The sequence below is a fragment of the Homalodisca vitripennis genome, chromosome 2 (assembly GCF_021130785.1).
Source record: "Homalodisca vitripennis isolate AUS2020 chromosome 2, UT_GWSS_2.1, whole genome shotgun sequence".
Classification (NCBI taxonomy): Eukaryota; Metazoa; Arthropoda; class Insecta; order Hemiptera; family Cicadellidae; genus Homalodisca; species Homalodisca vitripennis.
In genome coordinates, this window is record NC_060208.1 from 23,090,235 (window position 1) to 23,108,870 (window position 18,636).

The 18,636-nt window shown below is 36.7% G+C and overlaps 1 protein-coding gene across 1 annotated transcript; it reads left to right on the forward strand.

The window, feature by feature from the left end:
* The first annotated feature begins 12,044 nt into the window (after positions 1 to 12,044).
* LOC124356219 (beta-1,3-galactosyltransferase 5-like) lies at positions 12,045 to 13,384 on the forward strand. The gene has a single exon (XM_046807403.1). It carries the CDS (start codon positions 12,052 to 12,054, stop codon positions 13,189 to 13,191), a length of 1,140 nt encoding a protein of 379 aa, XP_046663359.1. The 5' UTR covers positions 12,045 to 12,051; the 3' UTR covers positions 13,192 to 13,384.
* Positions 13,385 to 18,636: the final 5,252 nt, after the last annotated feature.

Below are 18,636 nucleotides of genomic sequence, written 5' to 3' on the forward strand. Positions count from 1 at the left end.
AGAACAAAAAAGGTATCGTTACATAGCATTGTGGTGTAATTTGGAGAAAATGGTTTACCGGAAAAGTCAGAAAACACTTTCCATTTTCTGAGTCACTTTGGTAAGTTTTTCGATCCTTTTGATGTGGTATGGTAGTCAAAGGTGTCCTTAAGGTCAGTTCAGGGGCTCGCCACGAAGAACCGTCTCCTGAAAAGATAGAAGATAATTTAGATAATATTGTTAACTATGAGTATTTATTTAAAAAAGATTAAGTTACAGCTATATTTTCTTACCAACCTATTAGGTCGTGTGCGATAATCTGCAACATTCGTCTTTACCACCGTCCTATTGGAATAAGTTTTGCTTAAATCTAATTAACAGTCCTTCCTAGGCAGGGAGGGGGCGATGAAGGAAAAGAAGGAGTGGGATACTCTACAAGGACACTTCTCTGTCAACTTTTCCACGTATTCATTTATCATAAATCATTAATGTATTTGATTTAATCGCAAATACCACAATTACAAGTAAGTGATTTGCAATTAATTCATTCAAGGTTTTATCGCGTTATTGCTTCGTCAAGGCATTTAAATAAAACTACGTCTGAATATCAGGTTGTTAATTATGGTTTTTTTGCTACAAGCGTTACCTCGTTAGGAGCAGATATATACATTGGTCAATACCTAATGTTCAGTACTAAGTAATAGATTCAGTCACCTGTAATCGTCTGAAGTGGTATTAAAAACGTTAACCTTGTAATATATTTAAAAATTAAAGAACTTAATACAGTAACTGTAGAGAATTACCCAGATAACATTAATTCGAAATTAACGACAGTAGACAATTTTTTGCTTATTCATAGAGGTTAGTAGTTGCGTCATGATTAAATATATTCGTCCTGAAAAAAAATTGCAACATGTACAGTTTTCAGTAGAAACCAGTTGCGTTCCGTTCAGGTTTTGTTCTTCAAGTGTTCTTCAAGCAATCAGCCAGTGAGTCTCTTCTTAAAATGTACAGCGGCACTTTTTTAGCTTCTCTGGCAATTTGCTCCAACTTTTGTTTGTTGCCTTCTAACTAAAATAGTGTTAGGGAAAACTGTGATGTACTGTAATGGTAATTATTTAGATTGCCTTGTTTAAATCGTGGAACTGCATTGACAGTTTCCTCTTGGATATAACTTGCTACTATGTGAATGTTGAGTTTAGCTTAGTTCACCCGTTTTAGTGTAGCGTCTGGCATCTGACACTGCCACAGACTTGACTCCTGGAATCTGGAGTCATTATCATCTGAAGAGACCCAAAAGAAGTCGACGATTTAGAAGCTCAAAATGAACTCCTTAAACTGTTTCTACATCAAATACACCTAGACTACAAAATATAGTGTAATCTAGGTGAATAAGTATTCTCGTTTTCTCTAGGAATTGTAAGTTCAACGATCTCTCTCGGAATTCAATACCTGTAAGTTCTTTTTCCAAAAAGAGAAATCTTTGTGGAACACAATTCCCAGGGAACAATTCCGTAACTTAAAAGACGTTCAAGGAAGGAGAAGCAATTACATTCTTTTTTGACGATTGTGGAAGGATTGAGGAGGTAGGAAACAATTCTCAAACATATGCTTGTGATGTAAAAAATTGGAAACAGAACGTTTCGAGATCTGCGATCAAATCTCTTCCTCAGGTGGATTACTTAGGTTAGTAGGATTGTCAGACTTAGTAGAGGTGAGTCAATGGTTGGTTATCGCGTACATACCTATTGTTGCCCGTATTCTCCAGTTCAATTATTAAATTTAGTCTTTGTTTTATTAAATGTATGACAGAGATATTGAGCATCGAGTTGATCGAGTTGACACTCAGGACTATTTTAGTGATTCTTCATTTTTGTGTGTTACAACGCTTGGCAATGACGTGTTTCTATATTGTACTTATGTGTGTCACATTATTTATATCTCAGATCAAATTCCTATCTCTAAACGTAGAGTTACTTATTTTTTGTACCACCTGATGGCAAACGTCAGAAGCAAAGGTTGCCTTTACAAGGCTGTTTTAGTTACATATGAAGTGCTTATTTGCACTAAGAGTATTCAAATTATAAAAAGATCCCCGTGCATAGCTTCTTACATAAATGGTCAACATATGGCTCCAATTAAAATACCACAGTAATAGGAAGGAGAATAGACTATACCCTTGGCCTCGGTTGTTAAAGTTATACTGTAAACTATGAGGGTCTTACCCACAGTACTTCGCAATTTTAAAAGTTGTTTTAATGTCCTTTAGATTAAGCGAAATGTTATTCATCCAGTTTGCTGAATTCTTCGTTTTGTTTTGAGTTACAGTTTTTCAACTAAGAATCTGTATTTGACACAGCCAAGGTGAAGAAATTGCTTACAACAATATGCTGCTTCTGAAAAGCTAAGGAATATTTTCCAGGTAAATTAAATAGCCGAATCTGTAACGAATACATTTTTCAGCATAAATGGTTTCATCCCATCAAGGTCTGCACCTCTTATTGATCTTAAGTCAGTATTGGATAATAAATCCAACTGGTTTAAGCATATTGATACCCGATGCATTTTCGCTTTTCAAGTATTAATGCTTGTAGTTGGTAAAGAAACTATCCTTCAAATTTACTATGCTTGTATGCCATTGGATTCTGGGGCGTGGAGTGCATTTTAAGAGTATTTAGACTCCAAGTTCATATTGTGTCAGGATCTGGTGATCGTGCACATCGTAAGCCCTTTTCCAGCAAATGAATATCCTCACTCTTTCATGTATCTACTTCCTTGAAGTTTTAACTCTCTTTTAAAATAACCCCCATATTTTTGCAGAATATAACTTTAATATCAGTTCAATACCCGCTACAAGGATAAAATGGTCTGCCCGATCCATAGATTAACACTTTTTGAAAATGGCTTGCAGCTCTCAGCCTTAAGGCTCTATAAAGTGCTGCCTCGGCACCTAAAAAAACCTTTTCCAGCTCAAAACATTTTCTAAAAGAAAGTTAAAACCAATTTGCTAGAGATATTCATATTCATAATCTGTACAAGAATTCCTATCAGATAGTACCAATATGTAAATCAATAAATTGAACTTTAGTGACCTTATTTTATTGTTCTTATTTTAGTATGTGACGTTTTTATTACGTAAAATAAAATACTTCTAATCCTGATTCTAATAATCAATCACCCATTCTTATCTTTGGCACATAGTTCCACTAGTGACCATATCTTACGATATGCTGTTCGTATCTTGGGGATTTTTGCTAAGATTTAGAAAAACTAAAGAACACAGCACTGTTCCCTACTAACGCTACTAATACTTATTTTGTCAAATGTCGGAGACCAGCATGGAAGTGCTGATGGCCGAGCGGTCTAAGACGTCGGAATTTGAGTCTGAGTTAGAAGAGATAGCGCAGGTTCGAATCCTGTATGTTACCCTTGCACTTTTTATCTGTACCATCAATCAACCTTGTAATTTGTCGACTCTCTCCTTTAGAGTGTTTTCCTTGCACAGGTCTAGCCACTGAGGAAGGGCAGAATAAGGCTTGAAAGAGAATCGGCTTGTAAAAAAACACACATAGACACACATTAAAGAGTCTTTAATTCACCCGATTTTGAAGGTGAAAAGTCGGCCACGCAAATATCCCATGTCGAGATACTAACAAGAGTTATGTCGGAAAATCTTTTCCTGGACAGATTCTTAGTGGTATAAAACATTCCAAAAACAATAGTTGATGTTATCCATTGATTAAGGAATAAAATTCTGTTGAGAGAGTTGATATTCCAACTTCTCTGAGAAACGAAAAATTTGAATTGGTCAAATGGCCTGAGGAGATATTTCCATTGTAAACTAATCGATGCGATTCGTATCAGCTGATGTGTGGATTACTAACACATCTCCATCTGAGTACAGAAACCACAATTAAATTAAACCACAATTTTTAAACTATATCTTTTCCATTGAATCGATAGCTTACATTTATTCTCGCATTAGACGATATGCGGTGTTACCAGCTGTGAGTGAGTAGCGTGAATATCCCCATGGGTACAGTTCGAGGACTTTAGCTGTGCGCGTGTCCTTGAGTGTGTGGTGATAGGCGGGAGGGGTAGCGGGGTAGCATTATGCGCTGCGTCCCGAAAACATTTCCTGTGACTTATGGGTAAAACCCTCCTTTCAGGAATCGTATTGGCCCGAATAACTCATCACACTCGCTAAAATCAGTCTGTTTTGTAAAAGTGCTGATTGTGGTGGAATTAAATAATAAGAGAAAACAAAATAATAGGAATAATAGGACTTATCCTTGTTTTTCAGTTGTTATAGTGCTGTCTAACGTGTTTTTGAAAATAACGTATTTCTGTAAATCAAAATCGTGAGTTTAAAGTCGTTAAAGAGATTGTTGCGCCTTCATCTCAGCGGCTAGCACGTAAACGCAACCCACCACACAGATAGCGTTTGTTTGTTGAAAGGGTAGTATCTGGGCCCTACGAGCACAGCTAAATTCCTCCAACTGTACCCACTACTTAGGACTGTGCAGTGTGCACACACTGTGTGAAGACCTACCCCTCCCCATCAAGGTACATGATAAAAAGATCTCAGTGGCGTAACTAAGAGGGAAGGGGTGAGGGGAATATAACGACCCCAGAAATGTATTCTCAGCGATCAAAGACATATTATAGTACAGGTGAAATCCAGCTAAGCTCTCCCCCGTGAAACAAAGCCAGAGTTACAATAATAGACCAGGTGTAAAGTAGAGATGTCTTATTTTACCAGGCGAAGTTAGAGTTTAAGGGCAGTCCGACCTCCATAAGAACATAATGTTAACTTGGGAACCTATATCTCTGTAATGGTTATAGATAGAGTCCTGATTTTTATTTTACTTATTAAATAGCTTATAATCTAGGTTCTTATCATGAGTTTTTAAATTTGAAAAAAAAATTAAAAAGTTATAATTTTTTTATAATTTATTGTTTTTAACTAACTTTTTTATAAGTAAAAATGTTTACTGTGCCTCATTGACAAGAGAGATATTTATAAATTCCCATGAGGGAACTAGGCAATAGTAAGTAGAATACTGTATAAAAATTTGACTGGGGTAGGCCTAGTAGTTTTTGAGTTATAGGGCCCCAAAGTTAAAAAAAATAACAAGTTTCGGCAAATCAAGAAAAAGCAAGAAGGTAGCATATTTTGGAACTCATACCTTGGTTTAATGATGGCCTGCACTGTAGGAAGGGTTGTCTGGATCCTCTGCTTCTTGATACAGATCCTCCAGCTTCCTTTTGGCTAAAGTCCTTGATTGCCTGATTTTTTTTTCAATGTCGGTAGCCGCTTTATCTGCTTTGCGAATCCGCTGGGTGTCGAGACGTTTTAAAAGCTAACCGCATATTCAGTCCTGGTTCTCTAGCCCAATGTGCTCTAAAACTTTCACTTTGGAGCTGTACCCATCATTGAATGATAGGACTGCCTCATAGACACCTAGCCTAAGAGCACCTAGTGTAACAAAGGTGCGTTTAGGGAGCCGAGCCCAAATGACATTATTCATAGACTCATTAGGATTTTGAGATTTTCCTTTGAGACATTTTCTGAGTAGTTCTAGGCTGCACAAAGATTTAAAAATAGGTTTGATTGCTTTCATTAGAACAGGTGAGAGGTGAAAATGCTGGCTGTGGTCATATTTAGTTTTTTCTTTGGCGGCTTTTGTTATACTTACACCATGTGTCTTCGGTGTCTGGGCATAAAATATGTAAGTAGACTGAACATGACAGTACAACGCCCCAAACTGCTCGCCTCATGGCTTCCACGCTGTGTGTATTCCTACGGATGGCTAGTCCATAGTATATTTGGATTTGTTGGATCGCCTTCCCCTGTTAGCCTACCTTTCCCAGAAAGAGATTTTCCGTCAGAAAGCTTCAAGCCTTTATTTTTCATGATAAAGTCCCTTATTCTTGTCCCCATCCTCTTCTGGACGTGTCCTACACATTCCAACTTCTGAATGGGACACATCTGGGCCATATGGTGCTTCTGCCACAACAGCTGCATAGCCATTGGAGTCACCATCTCCAAGGTACTCCACATAGCGAACACCGTATTTAGTCTCGGATCTTTTGAACATTGCAGTCGCACCTTCAGCTTCCATACCTCCACTGCTACCTTACATAATTTGCCTTGCATATTTCTAAGTGTTGGTTGCTTGTTCTCTGAGGGCAGTTACAGTATTTTGACATTGAATAAATATCTATTACTTTACCCGTATCTGCTGAAGTAATTGTGACAACGCCATTTTAGCGAGGTGTGGCCTCGCTTTTGCCAGCTTCCGTCAACCGCAACACATAAGTCATTAGAATTTCCATTTTCAATAACTGCTTCTGTCACTGCTCTCTTCATAGAGTTTTTCACACACACTTTCTACATGGCTGGACAAAAAAACTGTTTCATGTTGATTGAACTTGCTGGGCGGAGCGGTAAATTCATCATGCCGCAAAGAGTTTGGGCAGCAGTATAGCCCTTTCCTATTACACGCAAGCCGTATACTAACCTTAGGTTCAAGTCATAGTAGCATTGTGAACTTTTGCTTGGTGCCTCAATAGGCCTAGGCCTAATATCTGTTGCTTTGGGACAGTTGTCAAAAGCTTTTGTCATGCCACAGCTACAGGAGACGGAAATTGTACTGCGAGCCCTGCTAATGGTTTTCGACTAAATGATAGGTTGCCATGACAAACCCTACACACTGCAACATCTTTCAAAACTGATTCTAGCTGTACAATGTTTACTATGTCATACTGTAAGGTATCAGTTGAATTAATCATAGCAGGCTAGGTTAGGGCTCAATTTCTCATTGGATGTGGAAACAACTTTGGGTGTTCTAGGCCTATCCTCTTCATTACCTGAAGTTACTACTGTTTTCTTGCTACGAAACAACAGTCTTCTTCTTGTAACATAGTTTCTTAGTTCCCTACTCTCTTCTTATTACCCATTTTAATCTACATTCAATTACAATAAACTCCTTTACAAATAAAAAACAACAGGGAAACTTGCAAATCACAAAACACAGTATTTCAAAACTTCACAATAACCTCCCAACATAAAATAATAACAACAGATGACATCTGTCATATTGCTGACAGTGTGTGATATCAGCTAAAACCAGACTAAAAGCAAAAACAGTACCAACATAACAAAACCAATTAATATCTATTTTATAGATTGTTGTTTACTATAAGGAGTGGTGCTCAACGCCAAACAACAGTTGCAAGCCTTTATATATATATTTTTTATATAAGGTTAATATTATAGTAATAAGGTATATTATATACCATTTAAAGAGAAAATTCTAAAAGAATATTAATAAATAAAAAACCAAAATTCCCCAAAAAAAAATTTTTTTTCATGTCAGACTGCCCTTAAGAAACCCTCTGTAACACTTAACCTGGGGACCAACGGCTTAAAGGTGACTCCCGAACCACCACCAATGGCCGGGCAGACGGGCTGCTGCAAGGACAGGATCGCTCAGCGGTCATCCATCCAAGCAGCAGCCACGCTCGACGTTGCTTGATCTGGTTATCTTGCGATAACCGTTGTACCCGCTACAACGCCATTGGCAAAGGGAGAGTGGATTGAGCTTTGCCGATCATTACGTGATACAATAAAGCTGCGAGTAGGTGTCGCGCAAGAGGTCTCGCTAAGGTTCAATGCAAAATTTAAAGTCTACAGGCAATATCGTTATTGGCAGATTTAACGACAGACAATCATACGGAAAATAAATGTTTACACGACCTCTCGGTGATAAACTTCAACGACACTCAGCCAAATTACATGGTTGGACATGCATCATCAGTTCATTCCTTTCTATGTAGAAATGAAGTTTCATAAAATCACGATGAAATCTTTCTCGAGATATCTTGCCACATTGAGTTTCATATCAGTGTTTAAAATATAATGTGTCTACACACAAAATCGCCGTACAATTATGTTGTTTGTGTTACGATAGTTAGGCTACATGTTTTAACATGTCAAATCTTTAAAATCTCTGATTAATATACTGAGTTTGTATACAAACTTATTTGTTCTGCCATTTTCTCGTTGCTATAATGGTTACTCATAAGACCAATGTAAAATACACTAACGCTCAGCCAAATTATATGGAGGGACCATAATCCAACTCAGCTATTAATACACAGCTTAAATAAACATGAAGCGTCAAGACACAATTTCAAGCCTAAAGGTCAGTTCGTTTTCGAGTTATTGTGTGGATTGGCAAACAGAAATTAAACCCCCCCCCAACCCCCTAAGTGATAAGATTCGCTAAAGCTCGGCCGATACAATTGTAAACATTAATACGTTTCGTTTTTCAACGCTTTTCAGTTATACAGAGTGTAAATTAAGTACTGATACGCCTGGATATATTCCAAATGTATTGAGATTCGATATAAAATCTTCACTATACTTATTAAAATACTTTAATACTTAAAGGATTAAAAGTCCCCCTTTTCAAAGGCAGGTAGAAGGGGATTGAGTAACTTTAAATTTTCAAAAGATAAATTTTGCGAGCTTTCTGAATTGAGGTTCTCAGTGAATAGCCAACATTGCAAAAACTAAATACACAGCAGCTCTCAAGTCTGGGCCATGTCTTGTCACAGTAAATCTGCTCTAAATCAGCTATTTATTATTTTATTTAAATAATTTTGTTATTAGATTATGTCATTAGGTTTGTGATAAAACTCCTCTAGAAACTGTTATCTTTTAATTCTTGAGAAAACTTGCAGGTTCTTAAGATATTCAAAATTAAAAAGTTTTAATGGCGCCATTTTGAAAATACTGAAGATAATTTCGTGGTACATATTTCAGTAACTGGCTTTGTTATTATAAACGTTTGTGCCAAATTTGGTATAATTTAATTTATTAGTTTTTAAGATATTAATTTCTTTATAAAAAACGCATACAGACAGACAGATGGGAAACCCAGCATCGGAGACCCATGTTCATATGGTGAAATATGTTTGTCCTTGACCTGAGCAATAATGTGATATACCTTTGTCCAGAGAGTTACGGGACAGCTTGTATTTTTTGTGTTCTCAATTCAACTTTACACTCCTTTTAGATTTTTAACCCTTGCGATTTTGATTAAACACCTTCTAGTCATAGCCCATTAAATTATTGAAAGTTACACAAACTATATTTGCAGTTAATGTTTATCAGCTAAAAATATTTTTGTATAAGAACGGAACTATTCAAACCAAATGACTCAAACAACGAATCAGTTCAGGTCTTTCAGAGTTCACTTATACCTTGTACGAGTAAAAACGACAAAATGTAATTTCAACTGTGCAAAGAAAGAAACTTTGCACCATACGTTGACTCTATCAGCTTTGCGAACTGTGCAGAAAGCGAATGTAGTAGGTAGGGAAAGACGTCGCGTCACCTTTCACGTCTAGTCCGGAAGATGGCGAACGCGCTCCGGTTGACTTCTTGGCAATTACTGGAGCAAGGCCGTGACCAACGGCTGGAGCTAAAGTAAAGCCTCCAGAACCAGGAAATATCCGAGTCAATGCCAACCCTTTGAGAACTCGGAACGTTGTAAACGCTTGTAATTAAATAAAATAATTCACTTGGATTGCTAGCTGCCACTCTTAGCCGCAGCAAATAGGGTCCGTTTCCAGGGAACGTTCACATCACATGTACTATAGGATTGTTTCTTTTTTTTTAACTTTCAATAATTTGATAATACGGTATGCATCTGCAAAAAGCACAATGATATTTCATAGGATACGTATACCTACCATACAATTGTTGAATGTCTCCCGTAGGAGTGAGGAATGAGGCCTCATGGCCCTTTCTTACATTTAACCTCATATAGAAGCTAGACAAATTATTCTTATTTTAAATTAATGATGAAACTAAATATTTTACTGTAAACATCTTTAATATTAACGACAAAAAGTACAACTTTATTGAAGAATATAAACTCAAAAAATGTATAATGATAAAAAGGTTTATAAACACATACTCATACAAAATAATAACACTTATTTGTACATAATGAATATTAGAAACACAGTACCCTTAAACACTCTACGCATGGCAGTGTAACCACGTCGAAGAGACCTATGCCGACCCCGCCCCAACCATCTGCCCCGGATAGTGCTCCCTCAGCGACACCACAAACCGAGGACGACTCTCCAAGGATGTTATACTACGAGGAAGGGAATTCCACAGACGACATGCCGTTACTAAAAAAGACTTGTCATATACAGCAGTTATGTGCAACGGCAAATTGGAAATAGTTTAAGAAATAATTTGAAAAGCCAGAATTTAAAATTGAATGGACCAATGTTAAGATTTTTATTGATCTGAGGTCATTCAACTTCAAGATCTTTGAATTAATATAATTATTATATGCTCATCTCTGCTGAGATCAGATGATCAAAATTATCATACAATAATTTTGGGTTCTCTGGAGTTTTTCACCCAAAGTCACAGTCATGTCGTTCATCACACTGTTACAGTAAGAAAAAATGAGGCAGCATGAGTACTTTAACCAACAACAGTTTTATGTGAAGCGGCAAAAACCTCTGCAGTTTTTTTCAGTGAATGTATTGATGCAGAAACCTTCTTACAAGTCTCGGTCACTTCATCAGTCCAGCTAAGAGTACAATTTACTGTCATTCCCAAGTTCTTAACTTTATCGTAATAAGGTACCGGTAGTACATTTCCATTTACATGTTGATTGTAATTAGGAATAGGACTTCAGTAGTTTTATTTACTTAATAGGACACAGATATTTTTGTTACTATAAATCTGTAACATGAGTATTACCAGTTCAAAACTTAAACTCAATCAATCGGAACTAGCTATCAACTGTTGCTATCAAAAACCTCCTTGCCTTGATTCGCAAATCAGACGCCATAACGCCTACCGTTACAAAAGTCTTTGTTGTGCTGGCGAATAAGTCAGGGGCTGGGGGACACCTAACTAACTCCTTTTCATGATTGACCATTCAGAGACTAGATGGCCTGGCCGTACAAAACTCCTTATGATTGCACAATCAGACAAGTACGTGATCTGCCCAATCTAACGTGATTTATCTGTCCGAACATTGGAGTGCTACTCTTACAAAACAAGTGTCAAGATTGGTCTGCTAGCAAATCTGCCTAAATAAACTTCCATGTCGTGATTCACAGCTCAGAATCTAAAGAAAAGAGAAGAACAAAAATTGTTGATATCATTCATCAGTCAGAGATTTGTACCTAGCAGAACGTAGGTTAAGAATCGCGAGTTAGAATCTAGGCAGTCTGTATAAACGTAATAGAACGTTGTGCTTTGCCACCAGTCACTGCTTAAGAGCATTTCAAACAAACTATTCTTACTGTAATCCGAATATAATACTGAAACTAGCTAAAAATGTCTGTCCAATTAAAACTCCTTGTCGCGATTGACCAGACGTTAGGTGATCTACCTATTCAAAATTACTTGTCATAGTTTGCCAATCAGAGCCTTGTGGGTACCCAAATAAAACTCCTTCTCATGATAAGCGTCAAATTGTTTTATCTTGCTATAACAAAACAAATAGATGTAATTTGTCAGCCTCTGGACTTAATGCAGTTTTTTAAGGTGTTACTAAATTATTTATTGCTTCACCTTCGTCATTTCGGGTGTGACGAGTATGCGATATGAAAATGTATAACGTACATTGTTTTACATAAAAGTTATCATGAGCCGCTGGAATTTATGAGAGGCATAGGATCTGGAGTCAGTGAGAGTGTGCTTGAGTGAATGTGTGGAAGTGTAGGTTTGGGTGCATGTGTGAATGCTTTAACTTTGGCATGTGTGAAAACCACTTACAAAATTATTTACTGACATTTGCACTGCAATGTAAAATTGTAAAAATGCAATAAAATATGATTTGATTTGATTTGATCATCTATATTCACACTTAGATCGCTGCCTTGCTAAAACATTGTGGATGAAATCAGCTTCAATTTTATCTTCTTTGCTCTTTATAATTTTTAATGAAACACGTGATTTTTATTAAAAACAACCCGTGGCCGTCCCGTTCTGTAAACAATGTTCGTTGCTTTATTTATCAGATGACGTTTGATCATTCCTTTGTATTCGGTATGAGGGTTAACCGGAATGTAGTATGTTACTCTATAATTATAGTATGTATTATCTGGTGCACGTGTATCATGTATTTCTTAAATCCATTGAACATTGGAAATCCGAGCCATACTGAAGAGTACCAGGAAGACGAAGCTGAATATGTTTATGAATTCCTTTTTGGACTTCGAAAAACACCCGCTACAACGAAAGTTGGATTAGAAGTTGGTTTAAGAAAAAGAGGGTTAAGGACAATGAGAAGTAAATACACGCCAGGACACAAATTGAATGCCTCTCACATTTGTAAGGACCAAGGAGCAAACTTGAGTCTGCTGATAGTGGTTACATCCGCTCCTTATCACTTCGGGGACCGCTTAGACATCCGCCGCACGTGGGGCCAACTCGGGAAACAAATGAACGTCGCCATAGCATTTTTTGTAGGACAAACTAATTCTTTCTACACCTCAAGGAAGATTCTAGAAGAAGAATACACGTACGGAGATATCATCCAAGGTAACTTTATAGACATTTACAACCATTTGTCACTGAAGACCTTGTCGATTTTGGAGTGGGCAAATAGATACTGTTCGCGAGTGAAGTTTTTACTAAAAACTGACGACGACATGTTCATAAATGTGCCGTTATTATTAAATCTGATTGCTAAAGATTTAGACATCCACAGGTCTATAATGGGCAGTCTATCAAACAACTTGACCCCAGTACGAGATACTTCCAGCAAGTACTACCTCTCCCTAGGTGACTTTCCACTAGCCGAGTTTCCACAGTTTGTGTGTGGTCCAGCCTACCTGATGACATCCGATGTCATCAGTGAATTGTATAACCACGCCTTGAACTCAGCTTTTTTCAAACTGGAGGACGTGCTTTTCACAGGAATATTTGCCAGGTCGCTCAAAATTGACCTTGTCAACATCAAGGGATTCGTGAAGCAAGACGTTGGTTTTGATAACTGCCAAGTAAAGCAAGCGTATGCTATCCACGATGTAAAGCATAACGAAAAATTCCTTTATTGGAAGTTGTTTTTAGAAGAAAATTGTGTGGAGAAAGAACAACATAACCTCAATTTGGATATGACGCATTTCATCAATATCACATTATGGCGTACTGCCTAGCACCAATTTGTTTTGTAAGACAGACCACGTGATGAAACGTGCCTTGGTCATCAGTTTACTCATTAAACTATTGATTCATACGATGGCAGTTAATTTTCAATACAGATCTATATGAATTAATTTTAATATCTTGCTTTGTGAGCAGTTATGAATGTGTATAAAATAATAATATTTATTTAGTTAATTTCACACACTTCATTCGGTATTAATTTGTATTTTTTATGTCCTCAAGTTCGGCAGCGTCTGTTATACTCAGAAGATTTTAAAAATATATAGTACCTATATTTGTTTTTTCAAAGAGAAAAAAGGAATTGGTCAAAAGTTTAGATAGCTTACTACAAGCTATCAATGAAATTTCAAACTGCGAGGATGTTTTCAAGTTGGTCAGGAAAGTTGTCAGCGAGAAAGTTTTATATCATGTCACGCGGCGGTGAGGACGGAGTCCGCGAGGCAAAAAAAAGGCCGGCGAAACACGACTGCACCGAGGGTGACGCGGTTTGTACAACAGGAGACGTGATGTCCGTCCCGGTTGTCGTAAAAGTTATGTTTAATCCTACAACACCATACTGTTGGACTGACTGATGACACAAATGGTACCGTTAAATAAGACACACCTAACATTTAACACTTTTACCGTATCATGAAATTACAATCACTTACAGTATCATCCGGTCTCACAGACCTGAGGGAGGTTTTTTGCTGTTTTTGGGCTATTCTTGTTTTTTAGTTCAGATTTAAACACAAAATATATTTACAATTATTCCCTGTTGATAACAAAACTACAATTTATATTTTTTAAATTTTTATAATTACAAAAGAATTATAAAATTTAATAATTTGGGGAATTTAGGATGGTAAATTATATTCTAGAATACTGGTATAGTATAAATCTGTATTTACAAGTATCAGAAATACACATACAATTTTACCAAAGCAATTAAAACTTAAAAAAGGCATAAGTACATACAAAAAAAGTATCCACAGATTTTAAATATTCTAAACACATGAAATGCACAACTTTCTGCTGCACTCCAAAACAGATGGGTTGTCCGCATTTGATACATTTGTAATTGCTTTTTCTTTCCTTAGCAGCTGGGCACTTGGAACATGTCTTCCGTTTTTCCAGTTTGTCACTAGGAACACATTCATTAGGATTTGCAGCTTCTGTTTCTCCAACGTACTCCGTGATGACGCGTCTAATGTCTCTTGGCAAATTTTGAATTTTTAGGCGTCTTGTCATGTGAGGCTTTATAAGTTTTAAGGTCAGACGTTTTATGAGTTCAAATCTTGTAATGAGTGGATTGTTACCTAAGGCTCTTACTCTTGCAGTAGGCCCGGGTAATGGTGCAGCAGTTCTGCGCTGCTTGGGTGGTTCTGCACCATACGCTACCATCTTTCCCCAAAAAAGTCATCATCAGATTCATGAACCAAATAATTTTCTACACTATAGTGGATCATCTTCAACTTCCAGTTGGGTTTCATCAACAGCAAAAACTATCATCACTTTCACTTTGATTTAGTTCGTTATCAGACACTACATAGTTTGGATCTTCATCCGAATCGTCAACAGGTTTATCGTCACTATCATCCCCTTCAACGTTATGTAGGAGTTGTAAAAGTCGCTCTTTAAATCTTCCATCGTTCACTCTTAAAATTTCCGACTCACTCATGATAATAACAAGTTATAATAAAACATATAAACTATATATACAAACACGTAATAACTATTCAGACTTTAACCGTATCACCCGGTATGACAGACCGGTAGAATAGTTACAGTAACCGTATCGTCCGGTACAGTAGACCGTAGCGCTCACAAAATAACTAGACTGATTCAAGGTCAAACGCCCTAGACAAACTAAAACCAATCAAAAACGGCTCAGGAGAGACCAGTTGACAGCTACTGAGCGTGGAGGAGGCAACCGAACACCAGTAGTGCCAATTTCAGAAATTCCCCTCCGGTCTCACAGACCGGTGATACGGTAAAAGTGTTAAAACGTGAGTGGGTTTTACGCTCAAAGTCCGCGATAAATCTAAAGTTCCTTGTTTAAAGGTTGTTATTGTCGAGAAAGGTTTTTAAAAGAGGATAGATTTTCAGACGTTTGCCATCGTTGTTACAAATATAATATTTGAAGCTAGAGAAAAAAACAAACTGTTCTGGAATTCATATATTTTCTAAACTTTTTTTAAAAACATGTTTTTACCTTGAAGGGTTTTTGAGATATTGAGTACAAACAAATGTCATGAGAATAAATTAATAATATTTCAGCTGTCATAAAATTTACCTACTCCTTCCGACTAAACCAGGACTATTTTCATTTGCAACGACTTCCAAGTTTCTTAAATTCAAATCTACCTTGAACTCGTTATTGTGTTTCTTTTATTTGCCATAACTTGTCGAAGGGTGATGGGTGTTTGATACACTACTATTTTCTTCTCGTAATTTCCTTCACTTGTCAGCTAAGAAAAAGCTTGTAGAGATGCCAGTCACCTTTTGAAGGAGACTACTGTTCTTTAATTATAATCCAGATTTTTTTAAATTTGATTGTATCTATAAAATATTAGGTTAAGCATCAGGTATTTATGTAATTCTGGAACCAGGCATTTAAATTTTTGAAAACACATTTTTGGTTAAATAATTATATATGGTATGGATTTTAATTTTTTTTTTTGTAGCATTTGATCTTTTGACAGATTTATTTAGTGATATTTTTTACCACGTTACTAACGAAATTCTTTCTTATTACGATACTCATTTTGATTGTCATAATTGAAAATAATGAATAGTTATTTGTTAAAACTACATCGCACATCTTCATCTGAATGCACATCCTCGCCAAGCGTTTTATTTGTTACCAATGTTGCTGCTAGCCAACTTTCTTTGAACGGTAAAATTTTCTGGCCTTGTTCCATAAAATAATTCTTATTTTTATCCATTTTCTGATGATATATGATATCAATTTCTTTTGGAACATATATTGTTAGTCCTTGCGACATACAGGATCTCTACAGTATTAATGAATTTTCTGTTTCATTGAGCGATTGGTTTGATGAATCTGTGAAGCTAACACAGGTGGTTAGCTGGAAATTCTAATGTTGCTATAAAGTGACTTTTGACCTGCAAAAGAATTTTCAACCTAAGTTCCTCATTTGAATTGTGATAAACCATCTTTTCTTCCACAAGAAACTATAATGGTTTTAGTTCACTGATAAGACAACTCTCTCCTATCAGATCTGTTTGTTATTTAACAAAAATTCTTCAAAAATAAAGAAACAAAGATAACTTCATTTTATAAGCTGATCACCACGCAAGGAGCCAGATTTCATGGGCTTAAATTTACACTCAATTAGCAATCCGCTATAATTTAATGTTTGCCAAGTCATTGTTTAAACTCTCAGAGGCAGGTGGGATCTATACGGTTCATCAATGGAAAAGGCACTCAATACAAGTCCAGCCCCTTTGCCACAGATGTTTGAGACTTCCTGTACTCAGGTCAAGATGCTTTGGATTGTCTTAGTTGGGGACACTGCATGCAGATTAAGAACCCAACTTGATGGCTGATACTAAATGATGCTCAGTGACTGATTGACTCCAGAAGAGATCACTGTTAATAAGCTGTACTATAATGAAAGCAGTAGTTAAAATCGTAGGAACCTGGTTGAAGAATCATGGTCATATTCCCATTTCTGCAACTGTGCTAAGTGGGTCTGCAGGTAATCAAGACGATTTTACCTCTAATTATAGACCAGAACAAGGTGTCTTGAGTTATCGGCTGAAGGGTACCATGAATGGAGACCAAAGATTAACCATTTGGAGTTTTCAGGTCTTTGCAAAAAGAAAGAGTGTAGATAGTTTGCCATTAAAAATATGGTTATTTAAAATTTCTGAATTTGTAACGCTGAGGACAATAACTAAATTAAGGTAATGGCAAGAGTTAATAAGGCTTCAAGAGGAATATTGAAGTAAAAGAGAGAATACCTTTGGACAAAGTTATAATAAAACCTAAAAGAATTTTGGCTTATGGCAGAGAAAGGAAGCAGGTGAATTAAACTCATGATTCTCACATCATATTTCTGCCTTTATGAGATGTTTAGGGGATTCTTCAGACCAAGTGGAAAGAAGGGTGAAAGCAAGACGAGAGAGTTAAAAGGTCAGCAGGTGGAGACGAATATTGTGGATTTAAAAGAGGGAAAGACACTAGGAAAGTACTCCCTGGGGGACGTTCAAAATGGGTAGCAAAAGATTTAGAATCCCAAGATGGGATCCCTAGAGAGGCTTATGTCCCAATCAGGAAAGAAATAGTCAGGACAAGAGAGAAAAGATTCTGGCACAAAACCAGGGCAGAGGAATAAAACGATTTAGTGGAAGTAGTACTAAAAGTGACTGTGAGGGCCAAAATTAGGCAAAAATCAGAAAAGTGTAGTACCTAGAGAAAGTGTTATAGACGGAAGGTTTAGTAGAGTATCAAAAGTTACATAAAGATAGGTACTGGACGAAGTTATGATGAGATGAGAAGAAAAAAAAATGTGTATTTCAAGAAAGACCTGGAATATTCCAAATAGCAGAATTGGAACTAGAAATACCGAGGATCAATGGCATGAGGAATGAAGTTATACTTGAGGCAGAAATTGAAGAAGGGATAGAAATGCTGTTGCAAATCACTGCACCATAGGAAGAAACTTTCCATAACGACCTATGATGTAAGCACTGAACTGTAGGACTCATGGATGAGGAAACTTGAATTGCATAGAAGGAATTTAACAGGGAGGATAAAATTGGCGAGGATAAAAGAGATTGAAAAAAAGAGGATGAAATGCTAGAGGAAGAAAATTAAATGTAGTAGTAGACTTTCTGATCAGGCTAAGATGCTTAGTGAAGATTTGTTGCACATCAAATGGAAAAGTTGTAGAGTCAAGATTTACGTGAATCTGGCAAGATGCTACAAGTGAAAAGATTCTGGTATTTTGCAAAGTATTGCAATAAAGCAAACCCCAGCTGTTAACATCTTGTGAAAGAATATGAGTACGATGAGAGCAAGAATAAGAATTTAAGAGAGTACATACCCTGTGCAACTGTAAAAAAGGAGGTCAAGCAGATCTGTCTCATGCTGGACTGAAGGGATGACCAGCGTAACATGCAAGAGCCATGAAAAGATCAAATTAATGGATTGACTACAGAGTATAGAGTGTTCTATTGAATTTTAAACTAGAAAACAGAGACCAGAGAAAAAATAAGAACCAATACCCTTCATGGCTACAGGCGACAGAGAAGATAAATAGATGTGGAGGATTTAGGTACAAGTGTAAAAAGGAGAAGAAAATACTGACAGAAAGAAACAATGTCACATATAAAGAAGACAGACATATAATTGTCTATTATTAAACCAGAAATGGAGGTGGGCAGAAGGGATTTTGTATTGCCACTCTCTTTCTCCCTCTTTGCTC